The 12,229-nt window shown below is 41.4% G+C and overlaps 1 protein-coding gene across 4 annotated transcripts; it reads right to left on the minus strand.

Annotated features, from left to right (window-relative positions):
- Positions 1-549: 549 nt before the first annotated feature.
- LOC136458746 (uncharacterized) lies at positions 550-5,142 on the minus strand. 4 transcript variants are annotated; one of them, XR_010760047.1, is made up of 11 exons: positions 4,958-5,142; positions 4,163-4,355; positions 4,000-4,085; positions 3,422-3,506; positions 2,697-2,775; positions 2,420-2,547; positions 2,224-2,310; positions 2,000-2,112; positions 1,223-1,353; positions 919-1,086; positions 550-720 (listed from the first exon to the last, which is right to left on the minus strand). XR_010760047.1 is itself a non-coding variant. In XM_066458683.1 (11 exons), exons 1-10 carry the CDS (start codon positions 5,002-5,004, stop codon positions 974-976), a joined length of 1,062 nt encoding a protein of 353 aa, XP_066314780.1. In that variant the 5' UTR covers positions 5,005-5,142; the 3' UTR covers positions 550-720; positions 954-973. The 4 variants fall into 4 exon arrangements, 3 of the variants coding, with proteins under 3 accessions (XP_066314780.1, XP_066314779.1, XP_066314781.1); XM_066458683.1 differs by having other exon boundaries at positions 954-1,086; XM_066458682.1 differs by having other exon boundaries at positions 550-1,086.
- Positions 5,143-12,229: the final 7,087 nt, after the last annotated feature.

Consider the following 12,229-nt stretch of genomic DNA (forward strand, 5'->3'; position numbering starts at 1 on the left):
TTGCTACAGTGTAGCAAGAAGCGTAAAACGTAAAAAAAGGGACTAGTTTCACTTGCTTGCTTCTAGTTCATTTGAAGGAGAGCAGAAAGAGCTCAGGTGAACCCAAAGCTATTTAAGCCCTGATAAAGAGGACCCAAATTACTTGAGTGGTTGCTCGGTTATTGATCAAAGGGTTCAAATCATTTGATTCATTTCCCTGATTTGCCTACAGGTGGTCGACAGCTTAAACGGATGACCTCTTTTTCTGTGGCGTTGAGCTAGCACAGGGACTGACATGAGCGGCGCTGCAGGCCGGCAGCATGCAGGAGACTCCATGATTGCATTCGTGGACAGGTCAAAGATAAAGTCAGCATGTTAATCATATCATGGGCGGGTTACATACTAGTACATGTTTCAGTGTTTGAGAAAAACAATCAATGCACTTCGGTCACAGCTTGAACCATCTGCGTCTCCAAGTGAGAAAAGCAAAATTTCGCAACTAACCAAGCATGGAGACAGGATGCTGTGACAATTGCAAAATCTGCAAGGGGAATATGGATACACATCTGCTGGGAGTTGTTGACATGTACAGGATGCAGGTGGCCAACAAGGATGGAGGATCACAGAGACACATTGGCAGGTCAAAAAACATCCGTGCTTTCTGTCTGGTTCAAAACCTTCACACAAAGAATCGAACCACTGACTTGAGGTGTGCAACCGCAGCCATTCACCATGTCGTAGCTGGGGTACAAGAATAGGGAAAAGGGGGTTAAAGTCTGTTGGTTGCGGGACTATATAAACATGTCAGGGAGATATTCTTCCACAATCGATACTACGTTACTACTCAAGACGTAACAGTCCACTCTTGAAACATGTTATCTAATATTAACTTGCGCCGCAATCTCAACCATAACAGATAAGTAATTAAAAAATTGATACTCAAGTAAACACGCAATTTTTTCAATGCATCTCACTCATCCAGGTCATATATTCTTCAGCTTGGAAGTTCTGAAATTGGCAATTGATTGTGGAACACCCCATTCGATAGTTCATGGGTCTCTAAAGGGCTTTTCTTTGAGCGATCCAAGGAAGTTGCTTCAAAAATACCTACAAAAGGATAACAATGCTCATTTTGGATATGAAATATTCAGGACATGACGGAGAAAAGGTTTTCCAACTATCATAGCAGTCAGCTGAGAGAGTAATTTTAGAAGGATACAAAGAGTAAGACCTCAAAACTCACCAAATCCCAAAATAACAGAGCAGACCAGAAATCCTAAAAGGGAGAAATCCATTTGGTACACCATCTCCAACACGATGATGCAACCTGTTGAAACCATTAAGTGCCTTGGAGAAGAGAAGACCAGATGCAACCTGCCAACCAAGTAAACGCATTACAAACATGGAGCGAAGGTTAATCATGAAGCACAATGGGCAGTTAACTAAAAGGAGGCCATTCATGTCTTATGAGTTATGATTAATAGTATAAAGGTCAATAAAATTACTTCAAGAAGCATCCAAGAAAAGAAAAGTGTTGTTTCATATTGTTATACATGAAGATATTTGAGGAATAATAACTTCAAATCTATAATCTCCTGAAGATCTGGCTCGGACTGATAAAAAAAAAGTTCGACCTGCCCGGTAAGACAGCCCACATGCGAAGACCTTCTCATGCAGATCGAGAAAACCACTAAACCCCTGCCCCATTCTACACAGCGGCACCGTAGCACATGTGAGAATGACCACGACCTGAGCCGGACCTTAGACCTATGCCAAAGCATGGGACATACGTGGGGATTTTTGTCCCCAACCTGAAATTCGCTTCCATGAGGAATTGAACCCAGGACCTGAGTGCTACTAGAGCCACCCAACCACCTCAACTAGAGGCCCGTTCGCTGGCTCAGATCGGTGATAACAAAACAACTGCTGATGGTTCACTTTACAATCTGATGATGCATGAGACCATTTTAAAATTAGCTTTTAACAAAAAAAATGCTTTCATTCCAAGAAAAGATCTTACTTTTCTTCAGCAACATTGTCAACATAGAATATAAGCACCATTCCAAACAAAACAGTACTCAAGTATGCCCAACTTGGTAGTTGTAATTTAACTATGCTGTCAGATGCCGAGCCCTGCAATCAAGAAAACAAAAAATCATTATACTACTATATCAAGGAAAGACCTGCAAATCCTCCGTCCTACCAACCCCAGAAATAATTAGAGCATAATCAGAGAATACTCACTAGGATTGTATCCCACATGGCAAACGGAAAAAGAAAACAAGTAGCAGAAGCAATAGTTATAGCATGGAGCCGCCTTTTAAGTTGATTCTGTAGAATAAAACAATGGTGACTGTCAATTCCTATATAGAAAATGATGGTGCATTGATAATGCCTTGAAGGAGGTTTTTGACAGAGAAGACAACAGAAGCTGGGCTACCTTGAGAGAAACACGCCGAGCTAATACTCTCCTCAAAGCAGATAAGATCCCAGCGGTAATTGGCACCACCATTTCTTTCACTCCAATAGTTTGTCTTGCCTTCTCCACTGGTTCACTTCCAAAGCTATCTGTATGAAGTTAAGGTCTTCCAAAACGGGTTTAGATGAATCCATTACAAATTAATTTATAGGTAGAGATACTTTATCTGCCAAAAATGCAGAGTTATTCACAATAACTCAGTAAATCATTTCAGGAAGATATCTATGTAGTAGGATACATAAAGGAGAATGTGTTCTTGTAGACCATCCATTTGACAAGAGATAATATGCTACCAACATAGCAGCAAGTCCACCAATCTAAAAATCCAGGGGAAACAGTTAATATCATCTCCTAGAAAATTAGCAATTTCTACTTCAAAATACTAGAGTTTGTTGAAAGTCCGCTGAACATGGCACAACACATTGAAGAGTTGACATGCAGCAGGATCATCATATAGAAGAATTCTTTAATTATTTGTCCAGCTATCATAGTTGCTGAATGTATAACTTTGCTGAAAAACATGCACACCTGGTGCAAGTGCAACATGTACACACTTATTTTGTGCTTAAGCCCATCAAATCAATCAAAATTCTAAACCATGTTAGACTTTTAAGGATGAGGGGCTCATAACTTTCAAGTGGACTGCTGACAACAGAGATGATATTCCTGTGCCCATATCTACATATCTTGTACAGTTATTGGCCAAATATCTTTACAAGTGCATGTGCACACTATATTTACTGAAAGACAAAACATTGACACATATCAAATGGACTAAAAAACCAGTGATTAGACAATACTTAAGGTTAGAGTGCCACATACAAGCAATAATTCCTTATGCTTGTTGCCTAAATAAGTAAATGTCATAGAACAAAAGTTCAAAAAAAATATCATATAACAAACATATAACAAGGAACCAAATCATCATATAAAACAAATTCTATTTTAAAATCAGCAACTTGCCTTTTTCCAGATGTTAACTTTCCTTCCATATAAAGCAGCAGAGAGAACTCCAAGAACAGCACCTGCATACTCTGCCAGTAGAGCACTAGACTCAATAGACAGAGTAAAATGCAGTTTAGATGGAAGTTCCAGTAAATGCTTCTTTAGTAACACAGTTAGGATGTTCAAAGCAGTGCAAAATATGCAGATGATGTGGTTAATGATAATAGAAATGCTATTTTGCAATTGAAGTGATCAGAATCAGATTGCACAGCCCTAGGAGAGTAAGTGCAACAACCCTACCCCACCCCCAAAAAAAAACAAATGCAGTCATGCAAGTTCACGTCTGCAGTACTCAAGTCACAATGACTATCCTGCATTAGGTCAACAGGTAAGGACGCCAGAGAAATGTCCTATGGTTGACGTCCAACAAGTGTAATTTGTTTCCACAATGGTCTGATGACCACTGGCTCGCATCATGGTTTAAACATTGCACATAGGTGGAGATTGAACTAGATATTCCCTAGCATAAATGCACCGCACCACAGACCATGCGGCTATGTGAAAAATTCATGGTGCTGAGAGAACAGGATACTTACACTAGTGGGCCACAAGCAAGAAGTCCTTTACCCCATAACACAAAGTAGAATGCCAGGATTCCTCCATTGACAACTGTAGGAACAACCTAAAAGAATGAATATAAGAAAGTGCACATCTAATAGCTGGTGAAGTAATCTCAAGAAAAAGATGGTATAATGAAACCTGTGAGTTGGGCAAAAGTCGGCCTTTCCAAGGCTTCTGTAGGACCAAGAATATGATTGAAGTGGGTACAAGACAACTGAAGATAAAGCCAACTATTGAATCTCCACTGTTGGATAGGTAGCTATACAAGGAGTAAACAGACCAAATTCGCATGAAGTTTCCCAAAACATGGATTACTTGCAACGGTGTTGACCTGCAAAAGGCAAAACAAACAGCAGTTTTGTCAAAAAAAAAAAAGAGTAGCCAACAAACTGATTGGTACATATATTTGGAAAGACAAGCTATAAAAAGGTTCGACGTAAATATGATAGTAAGGGAATAAATATACATATGAAAGGTAGAAAGAGTACAAATCAAGCAGATGCACATCTTGCTCAAGCTCACATTTCTCACATTGCTCTCACATCAAAAGGGCTAGAAATTATGGCCACATATATTACCATTTAACAGCATAAAACTAGTGCACATTTTGGGAGTCAATAGTCAATACTTAGTGTAGGACATGGACAACCACTGGATACCTGATATTGATACCAATTACCAATAATCAGAAATTTAGATAAATTTGTGATGGCCACGGAATAAGTTAGTAGACAGTTCGAGCATGTGCTAACATGTAACTTGCAAGTACCATATTGCCAGATCACCTAGAATCAGGAGTGGACCAATAAAGGACATGGATCGATAAAAGAATCGAATGTATACACTTCTGATTAGATCAGATCCGGATATAAATAGCGCAAGTTAGGGTTCGGGTGCTTAATTTTGCAAAGAGAAGAGAAGGGGCGGGCATACCTGGTGTGGTGGGTTCCCGTCGCCGGCAAAGCGCCCGACGAAGACATGGGCAGCTGGGCGTAGAGCGTTGGCGGTCGCCCTAGTTGTCGCGCACCCGAGGTGAACGGGAGAAGAAAAACAGCAAACAGTGTGAAGTGTGAACGCAGGAGAGCAGTTCTTCCGGTGCTGTTCAGCTTGCTTTCACCGCGCGCTACTGGACCGATTTCTCTCTCTTTCTTCCGGTGCACGCGAATGACGGAATGAGTAGGCTCGTTCATTAGAGAAAGCGGCCCATGTTCATGCCATGATTCTTCTTTCTTTCTGTTTTTATTTTGCTTCCAACTGTTTTCATTATCATATAAATTGTCACTAATAATTATCTCTATTTTTTCAGATTCACCCGTGAAGATTTTCTCTTTTGTATCACTAGCCTAGGGTAAAATTTATTATTGGTCTATTTAAATTTGTGTTCTGATTCATTTTATAATATTTTTATTCTACACAAATATACCATAATAGGTATTTTTATCCCAAATCTGTAGCATTTTTCTGGTGATATTGAAATGTTTTCCTCATGACGTTGGAACAAACTTTTTCACTATGCTACAATAAATCTCTCCTAAACAAGAAACATCTCGGTAATGAAATTGGAAAATTACATTTTTGATAATGGAACTGGAGAATTTTCTTATCAAGCTAGAAGATTTTCTTTACGAAGTTAGAACATGTTTTTATATGTTTCTTCTTAAGTTGGAACAATTTGTTTTAAAGGTTGTGAGTAAAGCTCGTTACGCAGAACATGTGTTATAAAAGTAATTAAAGTAGTTTTTAAAGTTGTAGCGGCATGTTACTCCCTCTATCGCTAAATAATTGTTGTTTTTGGTTTCATGTCGTAAGTTTGACTAGATTTATAGAAAATACATGCAACATTTATATCTCCAAATAAATTTATTATGAAAATAGATTCAACGATCTATCTAATGATATCAATTATATACCATAAATATTATTATTTTATATAAAATTAGTCAAAGTTATTTCTCGAAAAGCGAGAACGACAGTTATTTAGGGACGGAGGGAGTATGTATTTCTTTAAGTTTTTTAATCCCTGGCTTCTTATCACGATCAAGTTTTGATTCGACTTCCTGCAGGGGTCTGTTCGTTTGGCTGTGGCTTGTCGTAAACGATCGTAAATTTCCAGTCGGAACAGTATTTTTCTCTCACACAAACCAGCCAGCAGTACTTCTTCACGAACCAGCAACGATACGAACCAGCCAACCGAACAAGTTGCTTGTCGCAACCTCTGACTGATTAAAGGTCATGTCCTGTAAGCGCGGGGTGATTAACGAAGTCGGCTCAAGGTTCCATGGCTACTTGTTTCAAGAATTTAACTTTGGACCTCGAGACCTAAGTAGGGGTAACAATGTAGCCTCCAACCATCTTGATAAAAATTGCATGCAGTATATCAGGGTGCTTGAGAGAAAAAAATAACATAACGGAAACAGTTATGAAAACGACTTACTGATCCAATGGGACATTTGAAATGTTATAATAGCTAGAGATGGGGTGAATAGCCTATTAAAAAATCTACAACAACACTAAGTCAAGTGGTTAGACAAATATGAGACGAAACAAGTTTTGCGCTAGCCTACTAAAAATGCAAGTCGCCTACCATAATTCTAGTTGCTATAGTCTCTAAGCACACAAAAGCTAGTTGCTACCACTAAGTTAGTGAGCTCTCAAAGACTAACTAAAGAGCCTCACTAACCAAACTACACAAGCAAGAAAGCTAGCTCTCAAAACTAACTACACTAAAGAGCTTAGCTACACTAAGAAAGTAAATACAAGGTAGAGTAGTGGGGATATACCGCCCTGGCAAGAGATCAATCAAGAATACCAATGAATACCAAGAAGACAATGATGATACAAGATTTTTTCTCTGATGTTCACTTGCTTGCCGGCAATCTATTCCTTGTTGTGGCGATTCATTCACTTGGAGGTTCAAGCGCTAATAGGCATCACACGTCTAGCCCACAATCGGGTGCCATACAACCAACACAAGATGAGGATCCACAAGCCACGCACAATCCACTAGAGTTGCCTTTGGCGCTCCGCTAGAGAAGGTAACAAGAACCCCTCACAATCACAATGATTAGAGCTGGAGACAATCACCTTCCTCCGCTCGACGATCCACCAATCATCGGGCCGTCTAGGTGTCGGCAAACACCAAGAGTAACAAGTTGTCTACCAGCCCAAATCATCCAACTAGTGCCACAAGATGCTATACCACTAAGCATTGCACTAGAGGCTCTCCAAACTCACTCAAGATGATAAAATCAAGTGTGCAAGTGAGTGGAATGGTGTGCTCAGCTCCCAAATGGTGTATGCAGGTGTAAGAGGTGCCAAGAGAGTGGCTAAGGTCGGCCACACCCTCTATTTATAAGCCCATAAGCAAATAGAGCCGTTACCCCTTTGAAGCAGCTTCTGCGAGGTCACTGGACATGTCGGTGCGGTCACCGGACATGGGGTGGCGGTGCCCCTCCAACAGTCATCCACTAGCCGTTGGGGCACTGGACAGGCGGCGGTGGCACACTAGAACACCACCCTCTCGGTCTCCTCAGCCGCCTCAGCCGGTCACCGCCACAGGGGTGGCGGTGCACCGGGCAAGGCATGGCGGTGGCCTCGGGGCAGCACCCCGAGCCCGGTTATGCCTCCTCTTCTTCACCTTTTTCATCACCTTTGCAAATGTGCTAACACTCTAAGTGTTCCACCATCACGTGCAAGTGTGTTAGTATTTTAACAATCATTTTTCAAAGGTTTATCACTTTCTCACCGATTGTGCACTAGGCCTAAAATGCATATGCATGTTTTCCAACACCTAGTGGCACTAGATGATCGAGTTGTACAATAAGAGCTCCCCTCTTAATAGTATGACTATCTATCCTAAATGTAATCACACTCTCTATAGTGTCTTGATCACCGAAAACAAAATGGCCCTATTCATTATACTTTTGTCTTGAGCCTATTTTGTTTTTCTCTTTCTTCTTTTCTAAATCCCGGAGCTTGGTCATCACAAGTCCACACCACCACCATGGACTTCATTTCATGTGGCCATCTCCATCCATGAGTGCCACTTAGCTCCTTTACTTGCATTGGACCATCCTATTTAGTCACACACTTAGATACAAGGATTAGTCTAAATAGGTTTCATCAATTAACCAAAACCAAACTAGGGCTTTCAACATTGACGCCATTGTTTTCGATGGTGGTGACGTTGATGTCGAGTGCTACCTTGAGTGCCACAACGAGACATGGTAGGAGGCCGAGAACCATGACAAGAGGTCGAGCGTGACCAATTCAAGGTCGAGTGTGACCAGCGTACAATCTGGTAGAATCTCGTTGAATCTGCCATGTTGACCAGTCAACTAGAGGTTGACTTGATCCACCATGTTGACTAGTCAACTAGGGTTTGACTTGTCCCATAGGACAGTCCAGTAGGCAGGGCCGGACGGTTTGAGGGAACATCGAAAACTCTGATTTCCTCAATTGAAGTGTACGGTTGTGTATTGGTGATGACCATTCCTTAAGACAAGTAGATTAATACTTGGTGAGACTTAGGATTCCGTTTCAGGCTTACTCCCAACTCCCAAGCTTTTGATCATGGTGAGTCCGATGGGAATTACTTTAGTTAGAGAATTTTAGAAGATGAACTGTCGGTCCCTCAATTTGAGAGTCCTAAGTGCATCCGTATTTGCGCCAGGATCACGCACAAATACGCACCAACTCACAAGAATGGTACACGGATATGTAATAAAAGGTTCCGAGCTTTATTGATATCTAGAAATAAGATCTTACAACAGTGGCCCAACAGGGCACGGTCATAGGCTACATAACTAGCGGAATACTACAACCATGAAACAATATTATTGGTGGTCTCTAGAGCGGGATTATTATACAGCGAAGCGGTGTCCTATTCCACAAGCAACTTGAGCGTGGTCGAAACCCTAGCCTCGATGTCATACTCCTACGAATGTATTTCCTCACGGGAATCCTAATCCTCATGGTACGCTTCCTTGTCAAAGTCATAGTCTTCTTCTGTGCCAAGGTCTGTGGATCAACAACGGGTGAGTACATACATACTCAACAAGCCCTAACCATAGGGTGGAAATAGAAGTGTAGTGGTGATTATAATTAAGGGTTGGATCCTAGCGGAGTATTACCATTCCCACTAGTACCTAGATTAGCATCAATTCCACTACCAGTTTCATTACACATAAAAGTAAACCAAATCATAGTAACACATCCTAGCATTTGCCTATTCCAAGGACGTGGCTATTCGAATAGGTTTAAATAACTCTATAGAGGTGTACACATTTCCCCACATGATAGGTGCAACCTCATCCATGATCGGTGTATGAAATAGACCTAACGAGACCTCATACCTGAATGTATGTGACCTTAGATGTCCATATAACTCTACTATGGCTTCTCAGGGGTTGGAAACACAAATACCGGGAAGATACCTAATCTCCCCAATGTGATGATACCAAATCATCACAAAAGAAAACATGGCTCAAACACGGCCACAAATAATCAAGGGCTCGAACACGGCCAAAAATCAAAAGCTTAACGTGTGAAAGGTCCTAATTGGCTAGAGGGGGGGTGACTAGCCTAATTTAAAAGCCTCAAACTACTAGACAAACTTGTTAGACAACTAATTAGCTATAAAGCTTTTTGCACTAGCTCTAACAAGTGTTGCAAGCCTCCTATCCCAATAATTCTAGTTGCTATAATCTCTAAGACAATCAATGGCTAAGTCACTAAGAGCTCTCAAAGCTAGCTACACTAAAGAGCTCAACTAGGTGAGAAGCTAAACTAGCAAAGGTAAGACAAGCTCTCAAAACTAGTTACACTAAAGAGCTTGTTACAACTAGTTTGTGGGAATATAAATGAGTGAGCAAGATGATTATACCGCCGCGTAGATGAGATGAACCAACCAATCAATCAACACAATATGAATACCAGGAGAAATCCAATGGCAAGGGGCAAGTGATTTTTTTCCCGAGGTTCACGTGTTTGCCGGCACACTAGTCCCCATTGTGTTGACCAACACTTGGTGGTTCAGCGGCTAAGAGGTGTTGCACGAACCTCGTCCACACGTTGGACACCACAAGAATCGACCCACAAGTGAGGTAACTTAATGACACAAGTAATTTACTAGAGCTACCTTGCGATGCTTCACCGGGGAAGGTGCAATACCCCTCACAAGATCACCGGAGTTGGCCACGAACAATCACCAACATGTGCTGGACCACCACCACTACTCCAAGGCATCTAGGTGGTGGCAACCACCAAGAGTAACAAAAAATTCGTAGCCACAACGATCCCCAAGTACCACTAGATGCAATCACTCAAGTAAATGCACTAGGAATCACTCAATCTCACTTTGGATTCACAATCAAGCAAGAGAGATGAGTGGGAGGGAGTATGCTCAGCTCACAAGGATGTCAAGAATGTCAAAATTCCAAGAGAGATGCCTTGGAGCCGACCCCCATCTATTTATAGAGCTCCCAACGAAATATAGCCATTGCTCTACTCACGGGCTGACCGGACGCTGCCCTACGTCCGGTCGGGTGAGTTCGGTCACTCGATGGCTGCCATGCATTCCTCCATTCAACTGTGTTTGTTAGATTTCAATAGTCAAAAATGGTTAGAGCTTAAGTTAAATGATGATCGGACGTGATGCTTCGGCGCACCTAACACTGAGCAAAGGGGCGTTCGTTCGTTTCCAGTAAGGGTCCAGAGGCAAAAATTAGTGATCGGACGCATCCAGTCATAGGTGACTTGACGTGCCTAGCGCTCGATTAGTGTCTCACCCTTCACCGTGCACCTACGACACTTACATCACCGTATGTCAGCCGCGACCTGACACATGCCCTGTGTGTCCGGTTGTGCGCTGGCGCCTGAGTCCGCTCGATCAAAAAAGTGACCGGACATGCCGGTGGCAACGTCTGGTCCTTCACCTCACTCTCGGCCACGCCACTGCACCTTAGTATAAATGACCGGACATGCCCGGGGTGAGTCCGGTCACCCCACGGCCAGCGTCCGATCATGGACTGTCTCCTTCTTTTCTTTTTCTAAGTCCACAACCACTTCACCCTTGCTTCCAACTTGCTAACCACAAAGTGTAGAACTTGTGTGCACATGTGTTAGCATTTTTCAAAGCATTTTACAAGGGTCAATGTTAGAACACTAGGTTCCTAAATGCATATACAAAAGTCATTTCGCCTAGTGGCACTCGATAAACCGTTTAACCAGAGATTTCCCTCTTTATAGTATGGCTATCGATCCTAAGTCACTCACACCCTCTATGGTGTCTTGAGTGCAAAATAAAAACCTATCATATACCTTTGCCTTGATCTTCTTGGTTTTTATTTTGCTCTTTCGTCTTTTCCAAGTTGAGCTTGATCATTATTGATAGATGTCCACCTTCATCACCATGGACCTCATCTTGCTCAATCACTTGGATTGGACCACCTTTTCTAATTCACACACTTAGATCAAAGGTTAGTTCTAAGTTTCATCAATTATCCAAAATCAAACTAGGGCTTTCAATCTCTTCCTTTTTGGTAATTGATGACAACCTATTTACAAAGATATTCAATTAAATTTTCTTGGATTCATGATGCTTGCCCAAGCATATTACCATGTGTAAAGATTATGGACAAGTTTCATCAACCCAACTTGGTAGTATTAGCTCCTCCTACATATGTGCTAAGAGTTTGGATTTGAGAGCTTGCACATATGCATGGATTAGAAGTTTGGGAGAGTAATAGCTACCAAATGATGCTAAGGTGTAAAGAATGGACCTTTGAAGCGTGATACCAATCGAAGTTGCCAATATACACCATCCTTAGCACCATTAGTAACTAGACATTCACAAAAACTAGAAAACCCTGTGAGATCAACATTATATGAAAGGGTCTAGTTTTTACATAATAAGCACAAGTCTAGCTACTCTTCCTATGCTTGCTAGTTTTCATTCATCATTCAAATTACTACTAGCATACACCACACAAGCATGGATATGAAATTTAAAACTTGTGCCATGCAAGCAAACATATGTAATGCACAAACAAATGCAATATACAAGTTTATGAGCTTGCTCCCCCTACTTGTGTGCTTCAAATTTTAATTGATCCCCTTATAATGTCATTTTATTTGTTTGCTCCCCCTATCACTTACTATCTTTGTGAATTCTCTCCCTCTTTGTCAACAATTAGCACAAAAGGT

This window comes from Miscanthus floridulus, chromosome 6 (genome assembly GCF_019320115.1).
Source record: "Miscanthus floridulus cultivar M001 chromosome 6, ASM1932011v1, whole genome shotgun sequence".
Classification (NCBI taxonomy): Eukaryota; Viridiplantae; Streptophyta; class Magnoliopsida; order Poales; family Poaceae; genus Miscanthus; species Miscanthus floridulus.

What these genes read in the sequence shown, in the direction of transcription:
- LOC136458746 (XM_066458683.1), bottom strand. Translation starts at nt 5,004, where the DNA reads ATGTCTTCGTCGGGCGCTTTGCCGGCGACGGGAACCCACCACACCAG. An exon ending in CTTGCTTGTGGCCCACTAGT is followed by an intron (nt 3,507 to 3,999) that starts GTAAGTATCCTG and finishes TATTGAGTCTAG; the next exon opens with TGCTCTACTGGCAGAGTATG. An exon ending in CTCTGTTATTTTGGGATTTG is followed by an intron (nt 1,087 to 1,222) that starts GTGAGTTTTGAG and finishes ATCCTTTTGTAG; the next exon opens with GTATTTTTGAAGCAACTTCC.